Raw genomic sequence first — 14,139 nt, 5'->3', positions numbered from 1 at the left:
GTTAACTGTTTAATACTGGAACACATTGTATATATTTATAATATTATCTGCAATGAGCAATGCATTGCTGGTATGTGCCTTCGAGGAGAATGACGTTCCATGAATAGCAATCGCAAACTATATTCTCGTACCATCTCTATCAGTCCATCTATCTATCTATCTATCTATCTATCTATCTATTTATCTATCTATCTATCTATCTATCCATTCATCCGTCTATCTCTATTTCTATCTCTCTCTCTCTCTCTCTCTCTCTTCTTCCTTTCCCCCCAGCTATCTGTGCTTTTGACGTTAGGGTCGTAAACGCGCCATAGTATTTCCATGTTGTTACTTATTCCCCGGTGTCTACTCTGTTAATTAAACGTAGGCGATCACTGAAAGCATTGGTTATCACAAGTATTATCAAACATCGTTAAATACGTATGAGATAAACTTTCTCATACGGTGACCAGGTATTACCTCGTATGTCCTCGTCTAAAACATCTACTATAAATCAACTATTATTTCTCATTAATTGCACACATTATATTATTTTTATTTACAACATTTCTAAACTATTGCTCATTCATTTATTAGGAATTCAAAAATATTTCATTATTTGAAAAGAATTTGTAATTAATTTTATACATAAAAATAATATTTAAATATGACAGTACAGTTTGTATTAAAAATCATTAAATCAGAACTTTTCCAGACAATTCAATAGATTTATATTCGAATTAAAAAATATTTTATTATTTTTAAAGAATTTGTAATTAATTTTATTCAAAAGAATTATTTAAATATGACAGTACAGTTTATATTAAAAATCATTAAATCAGAACTTTTCCAGACAATCAAATAGATTATGTTACATTAACATGATTCATATCAAAAATTTAGGAAAATAATCGATTATTTTAATTTCATCCTAAATTCGTAACGTAAATCTAATCGTTCAATAGATATTATCTTCTACATTAAAACAAATCAGAAGATTTTTCTCAACATAATAAATTATTATTAGATCTAGCAGGAATAAAAAGTCCTTGAGAGAAAAATGTAGAAATCGGTGTAGAAAAAAAAAAAAGAAAACAAAAAAAAAAGAAAAAAGAAGAAGAAAAAAGAATAAAAAAAGAAAGGAAAGAAAGATATAAGACAACGTTTAGTTGTCTCCAAGATTTAAAAGAGAAGCATCCATGTTTATAGTCTTCTTGGAAGGCGGCGCCTGAAACAGCACCGGCAGCGTTTTACGAGGATTAATCGTCAGAACGGAAATCGTTTGGTGGTGGCGCATGGCAGAGAATCTTGCGGAACGCAAGGGCGCAGAAGCAAATGCGCAGCTGCAGCCGTCTGGTACGGTCTGCTTAGCTCAACATGCCGCTGCCGGAAGGTTACGACCTATGGTAAGGGGTTTTGCTCCTAAGATGCTGGAACAAATAAAGAAAGAATTTTTTCCTAAATCTTTAATAGGAGTTACTCATAAAAATATAAAAATATTACCCCTTTTACTACGAGTACTCAAATTTTGTCAAAACGAAAATCAAATCTTAATTCTATGTTCTAATCAATTCTTGGTGTATAATAGTTATGGTTGATAATTGTGATTATTATACTCGAAAATTTGACAAATAAAAGTTCAATTTACGAGTGTTTAAATTTTTAAAAACAAAAATCAAATCTTATCTCACTGTTTTAATTAATTACTGGTGTATGATAGTTATGATTGATAATTGTGATTATTATACTCGCAAATTTGACAAATAAAAGTTAAATTTACTAGTGTTTAAATTTTTAGAAATAAAAAACCAAGTCTTAATTCCCCGTTTTAATTAATTTCTGGTATATGATGGTTACGATTGCTAATTGTGATTATTATATTTGCATATTTAATAATAAGCCCGTTGAATATACTATATAAAATATATAATAATTATTATAATAATTACTTAATTATTTAAAGTGATCAAATAATGTTATTCTTTTTACGTGTTCCCAACTTTTTCGAAACAAAAATCAAATCTAACCTCTCCATTTTAATCAATTCCTGGTATATGATAGTTACGGTTGCTAATAATTATTAGCAAATAAGTTATACATAATAATAAAATATAATACAATATATTTCCCTAATTACATTACCTGACCAAATAATGTTATATTTCTTTTCATTGTTTATTTCTATTATAAACAAAATAAAAACACACGTAGAAAAATTGACCGTAGCTTCACATATGAATATCTCAGTATATTTAACGATCGTAAACATAACCAGGAATTTTTAACGAACCATTTTCGATTGTACCAAGAAGAAAGATAATAATAGTAGTAGTAGTAGTAGTAATAATAGTAGTAGTAATAGTAGTACTAGGTTTTCCCTCTTCCTCTTCATTTTCTCTTCTATTCTATCTGAAACATGTTTCTAACCGGGCGCATCTCTCGGTTCAAATTTCTCCTCTTTCATGGTTCTGATGCGTTGCAAGCGTAGTACAACCACAGCAAAGCCGTTGCTCATAGCTCGTGAGACAAGAGCATCGTAGAGGTATGGAGGGGAGTTAGAATAGGGGTTGGAGGAGCAAGAGGGTTGGGCCTCGCATCAGTTAACAGGTCGTTGCTTATGTTGTGTCGAGACTAAGGCAAAAGCCACAGACCGTCGGTTATTAAACCACCCCTAATTATATTTCAATATGCTATGCGCTACCTCGCTTATTCGCTTCTTCTTCTTCTTCTTCTTCCTACGAACCAACGTAACCAAGAGAGAAAGAGAAAGAGAAAGAGAGAGAAATACTCGAGAGAAAGGTTGAGAGATTTGAGAAAGGGAGCCAGGTTTTGGTCCGAGGGGTTGTTACCTCTTGGAATTTTACCCTCCACCCCTGATATCCTACTCTCTCTCTCTCTCTCTCTTTCTCTTTCTCTTTCGTCCTTCAACGATTCTCTCCCGCTTCGTTAATCCTTCGTGTAATTAATAGTTCGAACGTTGATTAAAGGACGATATTAAAGCGGCCTGCCACTTACTTAGGACAAACCTTGATGCATCCTTCCGTTTATCAATTCACCTTAATCATTTTCTATGAAAAATCTCGTTTTTATAGAAAATATTTTGTAAATATTTTCGGATAAATAAGATTCATTAGTTCGTTGGATATACGATCTAACGAATTATTTGATAAAATATATTTTCTCTAATTGGTTATTTAATTATATATTATATCATTTTATTTACTTACTGGTTTTAATAAATATAATTGATTATTTCGTAGGATATATGATATAACGAATTATTTGATAAAATATATTTTCTCTAATTGGTTATTTATTTATATATTATATCATTTTATTTACTTACTAATTCTAATAAATAAGATTCGTTAATTCGACTAAAAATAAAAAAAAAATGATAATAACGATCGTATCAATTTGTAATATTTTTTATTAGAATAACAATAAATTCGTGTTGAATACTTGTAATAATTCTTAGTATTTGATAATAAATTATATACTAATGAATGTTTCTTTTTTTTCTTTTAGTTACAGGTGAGTGGATTGATACAATCTTGGATCTATCATCCTAAGGATAAGTAAGTTTGATGAATTATTTTAAATTTAATGGGACGATTAATTTTGAAGTTTCGTTCGTAAGATAGTAGATAGTATCTTTTTATTAATTTAACACCTTTTGATCGTTTTCTACTAGTATAGTCTCTCTCTCTCTCTCCTTCTCCCTCTCTCTTTCTTTTTTTCTCTTTCTCTCTTATTTAAAGTATTCCATGGCTGGTAGTAACCCTCGTCTCTCATTATTTCTCCGATAATTTCTCATTAATTCCCCGGGAGAGTTATTCATCTCTTCTTCACCATTAAGGCCAGGAGTTTGCTCGTCCTATGAATAACATTATCTTCATCGTAACCTTTCCTTTCCACAAGCATTATCTCTTTTTCTCTCATATTCTCTCTCTCACTCTCTTTCTCTTTCTCTATCTATCTCTTTCTCTCTCATTTTCTTTAAGAATATCCACTAAAATATTTTTCACAAACAAACGAAAGAAAGAAAAAAGGAAAGAAAAATATTCCCTTTTAAAAAAAAAAATTTCGTTATTATTATTTTTTTCTAATCATAATAATGAGAATTCAACGTAATAATCATTAGTTATAAAAATCGATATAAGAGAAACAATGAAAGAAAAAATCAAATGAAATAACGATCGAAACAAAACATATTTTCCCTATTTTTTTTTTTTTTTTTTTTATTTATTGCAACAAAAATAGATCTAGTATGTTTCATTTGAAACCGATCGAACTGTAAAAGCAATAGATAAAAAAAAAATATCCCGTAGCGGTATTTTATAATAGAACCAACATAAATGTATTTCCTCCTCTTTCTTTCCCCTCTCTCAAGAAACATTCATACTTTTTTTTCTAATGCAATAATAAATGGATAAAATAAAAAAGAAAAAAAAAACTGGTGTGTGTACTTATGTACGCACGTAAGAAGTTATACTTCTTTGCCGTAACAAAACGAACATAACCTCAATAATCTTAAAAATAACTTCAAAAAAAACTTCAAAGAAAAGAAATAACTTAAAAAAAAATAATTATTATTATATATACATAAGAAAGAATAAAAAAATATCAAAATATGGATATCAGTCCACACTAAATATAAGAAAGATATATCGAATTACTTCACGCGTCAACAGACATGGCGCGGTTACAGCATTAGTTCTCGCTCGATCATTTAAGTAAAACAGCGCTGAGTACGATTAGTAATTGGATGGGTGACCCGCTTGAGAAAAGAAGGGGAAGAAGAAGAGAAGACAACTTCATGCCGTGATACTTGAAATCGCTTTGCCGCGCGTCATAAATACTGACAAACTTCATGGTGTCGTTTTTCCAGACGCTCGGAACAAAATCACTGCCCCATTACATTTTCCCCAACGCGCCAAAAGAAGTATAACTTCAAAAAAAAAGAAAAAAATAAGAAAAAGAAAACGCTCGCGTCAAAAAAATCCGACCGAAAGAGAAAACATTGTTCGTTCCCACCCAACCCCACCTTCTCCAATTTTTATCTACCTTAAACTATAACACATTTTTTTCCTAATGCAATAATAAATAATAGATGAAAGTATAAAAAAGAAAGAGCATCTTGTTGAGGGTGGAAGAAACAACAACGGAAAAAAAGAAAACGATGGATCGATCGATCGATTAACAGCAAGTAAAAACTGCGAGAAAATTTAGACATCGTCGATATTCATAACGGGGATCAGTACGTGGATAAAGGAACATCGTGAAATAGTAAAAGAGCGAATAAGGGCTTGAAAATAGAAAAAAAGTACAAGAAAGAAAGAAAGAAAGAAAGAAAGAAAGGAAGGAAGAAAGAAAGATAGATAGATAGTAAAAGATAGAAAAAGAAAGAATAGGTCGTTGGATAAAGCGTAGCACGATGTTTGATCTACTCTCGTTCGTGCACGAAGAACGAAGTCGACTATCCACCCTTTCTCTCACCCATTATCGATGGAAAAGCTTCTGGGCCATCCGTTCGCACCTATCCCTTTTGCCTTTACTTGCCACGGATTATCGATTTACTCGTCCCATCCACCCTCCCCCCCTCCTCCCTCTTTCTCTCTCTCTCTTCTATCTGTCTTTCTCTTCTTCTCTTCTCTCAACCAGCAGCAGCAGCAGCAGCAGCCTCCAGGGCTCGTGCGCGCACGAAACGTGTGGAAGGAAGGAAGGGAAGAAGGAAAGGAAGGGGGGGGAGGAAGGAAGGTCTATGTAAGTGTGCGTTTGTGCACCGTGGCAAACCCCGCCCAAAGTAATAGCCGTGATTACCAAGGGATGATCCCATTAGGGCTTACGAGACTCATAACGAGACTTTTCGCTCGATCGAACTTTAACGCTCGTTCTTTAACGGACGGTACGGTTTTAAAACCGAAAATCGTTCCAAAAGATTTTTCAAGTTTTCTACGTTATTTAGTTTAGCGAAAGATTACTCGTCGATTTGTTTTCTATCTGCGATAGGTTTTCTTTACTTTTCTATCTTTTTTTTTTCCTTTTTTTTAATCGTACGCCATTTGGAAAAATTCAATCTATTGGTACGTGGTTTATAATTAGAAGGTTAAGGATATTGTTTTACTAAGAAGATTTTTCATTCGATCGAACTTTATCGGATGTCAGACTAATCGTTATTCGTTATAATGATTTTTGAAGTATTGTACAGTATTTAGTTTAGCAAAGTGATTCGTCGTTTTGTTTCTATCTGTTGTACTTTTTTTTTTTTAAATCATACGCGTTTGAGAAACTGAATCTAATGGTTGAAAGGTGGTACATGTTTTAACTTTAGAAGGATAAGGATTGTTTCGAGGATGAACGAGACTTCTAAACAAAATTTTGTACTCGATCTAACTGTATTTTAGCCTAACCGTAATTCATTACAAAGATTTCTAAATCATTGTATTAGATCGTTAAGTATAAAACGTACGATTATATTCCGACAAATTTTATTTCTAAATCTAACATATCACATTTAATTTAATCTAATACAATATTTACTTCTAACAAAGATTTGGGGGATTTGTTTCTATTTGTTATCTTTTATAATCGTACGCGTTTGAAAAACCAAATCTATTGATAGAAAAGGTGGTGGGTTCTCGGGTAAGGGATATGAGGTTTTAGGGGTGATTGGAGGATGAAATCGACGAATGAGTTCGATTGACAGTTTGAACAACGAGATCTAACGGCTATACGACAGCGACGAGATAAAACCGAAAAAAAAAAACAAACCGAAAGATAAAAATAAAAGTAAATAAAAAAAAATATACACACACGCGCGTGGGGGTGTATAACCACGCGTACGGTGAAAAAACAAAAGTGACCTGGGGATGGGGGTGGGATAACGGCGGTAGGGGGTGGTGTGGGGGAGGGGGAGGGAAAATAAACAAAAGAGAAAGAAAAAGATTCGAGCAACGATATGTGGCTTGTCAGTTTCACGAACGATGACCCGCGAGACCAACGAATGACAGCCGCGACAATAAAAATTACGTTTTGGCCTGCGCCAGCTTTAGTACTCTCAGGGAACATCGTCAGACACTTGGCACGAAGAGTGTGAGAGATAGAAAGAGAAAGAGAAAGTGAGAGAGAGAGAGAGAGAGAGATAGATAAAAACGACGTTATCATGATCAAAACGAATGGGTGTCCGCGATACAGTCCAACCAACCCTCTTTGCACGTAAAACGCGTAATTGACGCGGAACGTTATGTTCTTATCGTTAATTTTATCGACCCTTCCCTATTTAACAATTTATGTATTGGTATATCTATTTTCCCTGTTTCTTTTTTTCCCCCCCGCTTTTATTCGTGTTATTATCTAATTAATTATCTAACTATTTTCTATATATAGGAAAGTTGATTAAATTTTTAATCGATCGGGTATCATTGATATTTGATTGGTTCAATGAATTTTTAAGGTTATGTATATTTAGAAAAAGAAATGTAATTGATTGGAGATTGTAGATAGTAGTAAAAGATAATAAATGACAGTTAAGAGTGATTAGAAGATAGAATAAATATTGTATTATGTTTTTAGTTAATTATTTAATTGTTTTTTTCGAGATTATTGAACCTTTTAATCGATAGTTATCATTGATATCTGGTTGGTTCAATGAATTTTTGAGGTTATGTATATTTATAGAAAGAAATGTAATTAATTGGAGATTGTCGACAGTAATAAAAGATAATTTATGATAGTAGAGGACGATTAGAAGATTTTATTAAAACATTTGTTTATAAATTTTATTATATTTCAATAAATTATAATTATTATATATTAAAATGTAAATAATAAAAACTAAATAACTAAAGATAATTAAACGTTAATATTAATAAAAAGAAAAAAAAATTTTAAATTAATGAACGTAAATGCGTGAAACCTATTAGATCAAGATTAAAGTAATTGATTTACCGGGGTACCATATTATTTCAATTTCACTTGGGGGTTACATCACGAAAGAAATTATCTTAACGAGAAAAATTGAAATATGAATACAACAGCGTCATTGCCACTAGGGTATTTGCACCTTTACTCGCCATTAGGACTAAAAAGCAAATCCCAAAGAATGAATGAGAATGAAAGAAAAAGACAATAAGAGAAAGAGAGAGAGAGAGAAAATAAAATGAATATGATCCCGATGATTAATGAACGGGAAAATTTTTGATTATGACAGTTCAGAGGGTGGGCTTTTCGTCATGCTATTAGATAATGAATCATTTATTCAAGGACAAATAAAAATCGATAAGAAAGCCTAAAAATAATCTTTTAAGACAAACGTCAAACAACGTTTCTTTTTTCCTTTTTTTTTTTTAATCCCAAATCAATGTTTCTAATTCAATTGTAAAAACTATTCTCATTTTTATCTCTGTAATATATTGATTAAATTATCAAGATTATTTTTTATTCTTCTTCTTCTTCTTCTTCTTCTTCTTCTTCTTTCTATTCTTTAATTTTTCTGGTTTATAATAGAAAAACAGTTATGAATTTCATTTGACAAGAGCGTAATTCTAATTTTCTTCCATCCGACTGGATAAAATTCGCTATGCTTTAGTAATCTTACGCTCGGTCATTCGCTTTAAATCCCTTTCTTGGTAATTATCTCTCTGATGACGCGCTAATTGTGACACGTAAAACGATTAAACGTTGCCGAGTAATTAAGAAAACGTCTCGGACAAGTCGCTGAGATCGTGTTCATATGACGTCGACAAATTAGATTAATTAAATCTAATTGCGACTGGCACCACCATTACGAGAAAATGATGAATTTTTCTAGTACTTTGCTTAGAATCTTTTCCATCTCTTTTCAATTATTTCATCTCTTTTCTTTTCATTTTTTTTTTTTTTTTTTTACATCTTGTCGAGTAAAAACAACATAACCGTACGATATATCAATTCCGACATAAAAAAAAAAAAGAAAATAGAAAGAAACATAACTGTTGATGAATTTTAAATTACCACCCGATAAACACAATCCTTCTATAATTTATTAATGGAGCAAGAAAAAAAAGAAGATATGCATTAAATATATATTATTTATTATTATTACATTTTATGCCTTAAAAATAAAAACGCAGAGTACGTGCGTTCTACTCGTAGTTGTCTACTTGTTTTTTCTTGCCCCCTCCTTGTTTATTTTTTCTTTTCCTTTTTTAATAGAAAAAAAAAGAACCTAAAAAAAAAAGAAAAATTAGAAGAATTCGTCACACATTTTACAGTCACGCGACATCCGGCAACTGCGTCGATCTCGTAAATTTATCCTCGCAATCTATCTGTCAACGCCAAACAACAACGAGAACCAACGTTTTCTCTTTCTCTAGTTCTTTCTGGTTTATTTTTTTTCTATTTTTTTTTTTTATTATTTAATACGTAGAATCAACGGACCGTCCAATCGCGAATAGCAGCTGGAACAGTTTGAGACAAGACAACCACTGTTTCTCTCTCTATCCATCTCTTTCTTTCTTTCTCCACCCTCAACTGACGTCTCTTTATTTTTTTTTTTATTTTTTTTATTTTCGTTTCTGCTTTATTTTCACGCATGCTCGACACGAGCACGAAAAGGAAATGCTTACAATGAAGTCGATTGTTTATCTCTTCAACAGTTCCTAACGTTTAACTCAATTAACTTTAGATTCGTTTCGTATATTCGCTTAATTTTTCAACATCAAATGCATCATCGATTATATTCAATGGTTAACGTTGATATTGAAATATTTGTTTCGTTTCGATTAATAACAAAAGTATTAAAACGTGTCCGAGTATGTTGGTTTTTTTTTTTTTTCTTCGCGTACGGTTTTAGGTTCATGGTTTTTAAGACGTTGGTTGCATAACATCGTAAAAAGACTGTAATAAGAATCAATTTCACACACAAAATGAAATTAAATGAATTCTATTCATTTGAACTGATTCGCATTTAAAAACAGATAAAATTAGAGAAACTTAGAATAGGAGAAGGAATTTCAAATAGTAAAATATGATTTAATCTCGGTCAAATGAATGATTACGTTTAATTAAAAATATAATGTAATATTTACGTTGTTGAATATCATTTATAAAATAATGGACAATAATTAAATAACATTATTAAATAATGAATGAGTTGTCCTGTGAAGTATAAAAGAATAAAAAAAGAAAAAAAGAAATGACATATCTCCCAGATGTCATAAATATCATGAATAACAAAGCAAATGTCATTGTGTGCCAAGGGAGTGCTAAATATTATCTAATTACATGGTTATATTACTATTATTTAAACAATAATTGAAGTAATATTATTTAATAATAAATATTAGTTCTACAAACTGTGGGGACAAAAAAAATGACAGCACCTAAATTTCATCGTGTGTTGAATATCATTTTAATGAAGTTTATACCAATAAAACAATAATTACTATTATAATTTTGTGAATTATAAAAGAAAAAAAAAGGGAATGAAGTATACCAGATGTAATTAGATTACCAATCAACAGTATTAAAAATTAATACCAAGAATTGTTAATCGTAACTCGTCAAACATTCAGCAAACGATTTAAATCCAACTAGTCATTTATCCTTTCCCTTTTCTCTTTCTAACCTTCGTCCCAAGAGAATTTAGAATAGTTGGAAGCTTTCTGTCGAGTTTACCAATGGCACTGACAACGTAAGTTACCACACACACACGCACACACACACATAAACACACAAAAACATATACCAACTCACTAAACATAAGTAGAAAGGAATAAATGTATACTACCAACACGCAAACAAACACACAGAGAAACTCATATAAACACAAAACTAGAAAAAGATAGAGGAAGAAAGTTGGATAGAAAGGAGTCGCAAAAAAAGAAAAACAGATTGTAGTATATAAACGAACGGGATAATTCGTTGGAGAATCGTGAAAGTGGGTTGGGGGAGAACTATAAGAACCGGACAAGTATACGAATAGAAAGAGAAATATATATAGAGATTGTATGAGGTTGAATGAGATTGGGTAAAGGGAATGTAGATGTGGGTGGTAGTTGAAAGTGGGAGAGAGATTGGAAAGTAGAGAGAGAGAGAGAGAAAGAGAGAGAAAGACAGAGAGGAAGAGGAGTGGGTGGTGGTCGTCGATGGTTCGTCCGTTTGTCCTGAGGGATTTGGAGTGGTATACTGGGCCCATGGCCGTGGCCGCTTCTCGTCGCATAAAGGGTTGCCCTACGGATGATGTAGTGCCGTGTTTATTGCGTCCTATTTGCTCCTCCGCCATCAGAGCTCTGCCGCAATAGCGCCTGCGAGCTAGTACTATACAACCACCACTCGCAAATACACACACACACACACACACATATATACTACATATATGTTCAGGTACAAACACATACTACACGTACTATCTCTCTTTCTCTCCTCAACAGGAACTAATTACAACGAAGCTCGGCTTGTTGCCCGAGAGAGTGCAATGTTTTCGTTCTTGTGCAACCCCCGCCGCTGAACCTTCGTTTTACCTCTCACTCCACACCCCCCACACTCCCACCCTCCCGCTTTTTCATTCTATCCTAGCCCCTTTCTACTCTTATTCCTCGTACGTACTCTTCTTATTCCTCTCTATACAACTCTTTTGCGCTTGATGTTACACATCTGACAACCCCCTACCCCACCCCCAGATCCCCCAACGCCCCTTTCCTCTACACTATTACCAACAACCATCCACTCACCCACCTACTCCCTCACTACCATCACCATTATTGTTGCTTATCTGTATCACTCGTTCCTCTGTCTCTTTTTTGTTTCGTTTTGCTTGCTTGCTTGTTTGTTCGTTCGTTCGTTCGTTTGTTTGTTTGTTTGTTACTTTTGTGGAAAATACTTGAAAGATAGTTGAACCCTATATTATCTGTGTTCTGCTCTATCAGACGTGTATCTTTCTTCTGTTTCCTGTCTCTCGTCTTTTAGGATTAGTTTTTATTCGTATATATTTATATAAAAACGTAAAATCTACAATAGTGGTGGTAGTGGATAAAGAAAAGGAAATAAAAAAAATAAAAAGGGTAGTGGTGATGGTGTAAGAGGGTGGGGGGGGGGCGAGGCGAGGTACTGAAATCGTCTCGACCACCTTTTTTTCGCAACTCCAACTTTACTTCTTCGTCCATTTGTTTCTTTCCTTTTTCCTATCCTGTGTTGTTCTTTCTTCCTTTCTTTCTTTCTTTATTTCTTTCCTTCTTTCTTTTTGTTGTCGTCGTTAAAGCATTGTGTTCTTGTCGTACGAGAGAAGAAGAGATAGAAAATGAACTATATATTACAGGGGTAAAATGTAGAATGGCAAAACACCATTATTGTGTCCCGCGAGCGATGTTCTACATAGGTATGCATGTACGTATTTAACGTATGTGTGTGTACACGTATATATGTATAGGTTTCTCTGGTTAGAACGAGGTGGTCCCGTGTTATAGGAGGGTTGTTTCCCTTTTTTTTTTCTGGATGCATGTAAGCAATTGACTTTTTGGAAAAACCTCCCTTCGTATGATGGACGGTGGACAAGTAGCAGAAGAATAACTCGTGTAACTTTTAACGGGAAATATTTACCACGCGTTAACTACGAATTATTTGATGATATATAAAATAATAATAATATAATAATAATATTGATAGTTAGAAATATTACTTTAACGTTTGTTTTCATTTTTCTTTTTTAATTTATCAAAGAGATTATTTGTTTTTTAAATAAATCACAATTTATAAGAAAAAAATTAAATTTATCCAAACACTTTTATTCGGCACAAGTAATCGGATTGTTAACGAAACCCTTTACTTCTGTCACATTTTTAAATTGATCTTCCCTTATTATCATTAATAGCGTATAAATAGTAATATAATTGCAAAAGACTTTCTTCGTTAACCGTTTGAAACGAAGGAAATAGGATGAGATAGGAATAATTAGAAACAACGTTCGGTTTTATGATATCTAAGTCGTTTATCGTTCGGTTGAAAACATTATTAAATTAGAGATGATTATAAAGGAAATTTCATACGCATACATAGACACATACGCACACATATATATATACACTAATACACAAACCACACATATTCACAGACGAGAAGAGTCGCGATGTAAACGAGAGATACGTTTTACACCATTCGAAAGTGAGAGAAAACAATTCGTGGAAACGTATTTATATGCTATCTATATATCTATCTCTCTTTCTCTCTCTTTCCGTAGATGAAAACGCTACTAACGTAGAAGTGTAAAACCATTTTATCCATTCTCTCTTTTTTTATCTTTCCTACGTAAAACTAACACACAAAAACGTAAAGGATCGCGCAGCGTATGATTCCTCCGAGACTCCTACGAAAATAAAATATAAACTTCTTTTATTTTTATTTTTTGTACCCTTTTTTGGGGGTTTTTTTTTGTCTTTTCTTTTTACTTTGTTCTACTTTATATCGCTATGTCTGAAACATCGTAAATTATTCAAATTGGTGGAAGGTAAAATGAAGGAGCTACGTTGCATTCATTCTTTCGTCACGTGGATTATATTAAATACACGAACGAAAGTATGATGAATAATAATTTGGGGAAAAAATTTCTTTCCTTTTTCTTTTTTTTATTTTTTAATCTCTATTGTATTTTATTATTCATCTAACGGCATTTCTTTTTGATCGCTTATAATTATTTGTATTAAATATAATTCGTTAAATTTGGCGCTAATCAATGGATCAATGTAGTGTAGATGGCGCTTTTTATCTAGGGTATATCTAGTGATTAATAACCGTGTGCCTGGTGTTTTTCGGTGCAGTGCGTTGAGAAAAATTCCCCTTTTTAGTTACGAAAATATACATACATAAGAATCGTTTATAAAAAGCTTCCTAAATTCTAACAAATATCTTGTTTTATGTACGATCCACAGAAATCTTCTAATATAATTATTATTTATATATATTTTGATCTTATAATTTAGATATAACAAACGTTTATTATTTTTTTCTCAAATAACGTAAATACCTTGTCATACAAATAATTATTAAAGAAAAAAGAAAGCAAAAAGAAGTTACAGACAACAACTGATAATGTATGCGCTTTCGTGATAAATTTAAACGAAAGACGGGAAGAAAGAAAACACCAAAAGAAAAAAAAAGAGAAAGAAGAAATAAAGAGAATGACGG

The 14,139-nt window shown here is 32.3% G+C and overlaps 1 protein-coding gene across 8 annotated transcripts in view; it reads left to right on the top strand.

Moving 5' to 3' along the window:
• LOC122524367 (teneurin-m) overlaps positions 1-14,139 on the top strand; it is a 735,394-nt gene that overhangs the window by 577,127 nt on the left and 144,128 nt on the right. For 7 of the 8 annotated variants that reach the window (XM_043646584.1, XM_043646587.1, XM_043646583.1 and 4 more), the window contains one exon: positions 3,508-3,513. The exons of the other annotated variant lie outside the window; for it this stretch is intronic. In XM_043646584.1, coding sequence (XP_043502519.1) covers positions 3,508-3,513 — 6 coding nt within the window. The remainder of the gene's footprint in view (positions 1-3,507; positions 3,514-14,139) is intronic. 8 annotated transcript variants of the gene reach the window in all.

This window comes from Polistes fuscatus, unplaced genomic scaffold, assembly GCF_010416935.1.
Source record: "Polistes fuscatus isolate 324 unplaced genomic scaffold, CU_Pfus_HIC Scaffold7, whole genome shotgun sequence".
Taxonomy (NCBI): Eukaryota; Metazoa; Arthropoda; class Insecta; order Hymenoptera; family Vespidae; genus Polistes; species Polistes fuscatus.
Note: the sequence above shows the minus strand (reverse complement) of the source record. Positions and strands in the feature narration are given on the sequence as shown.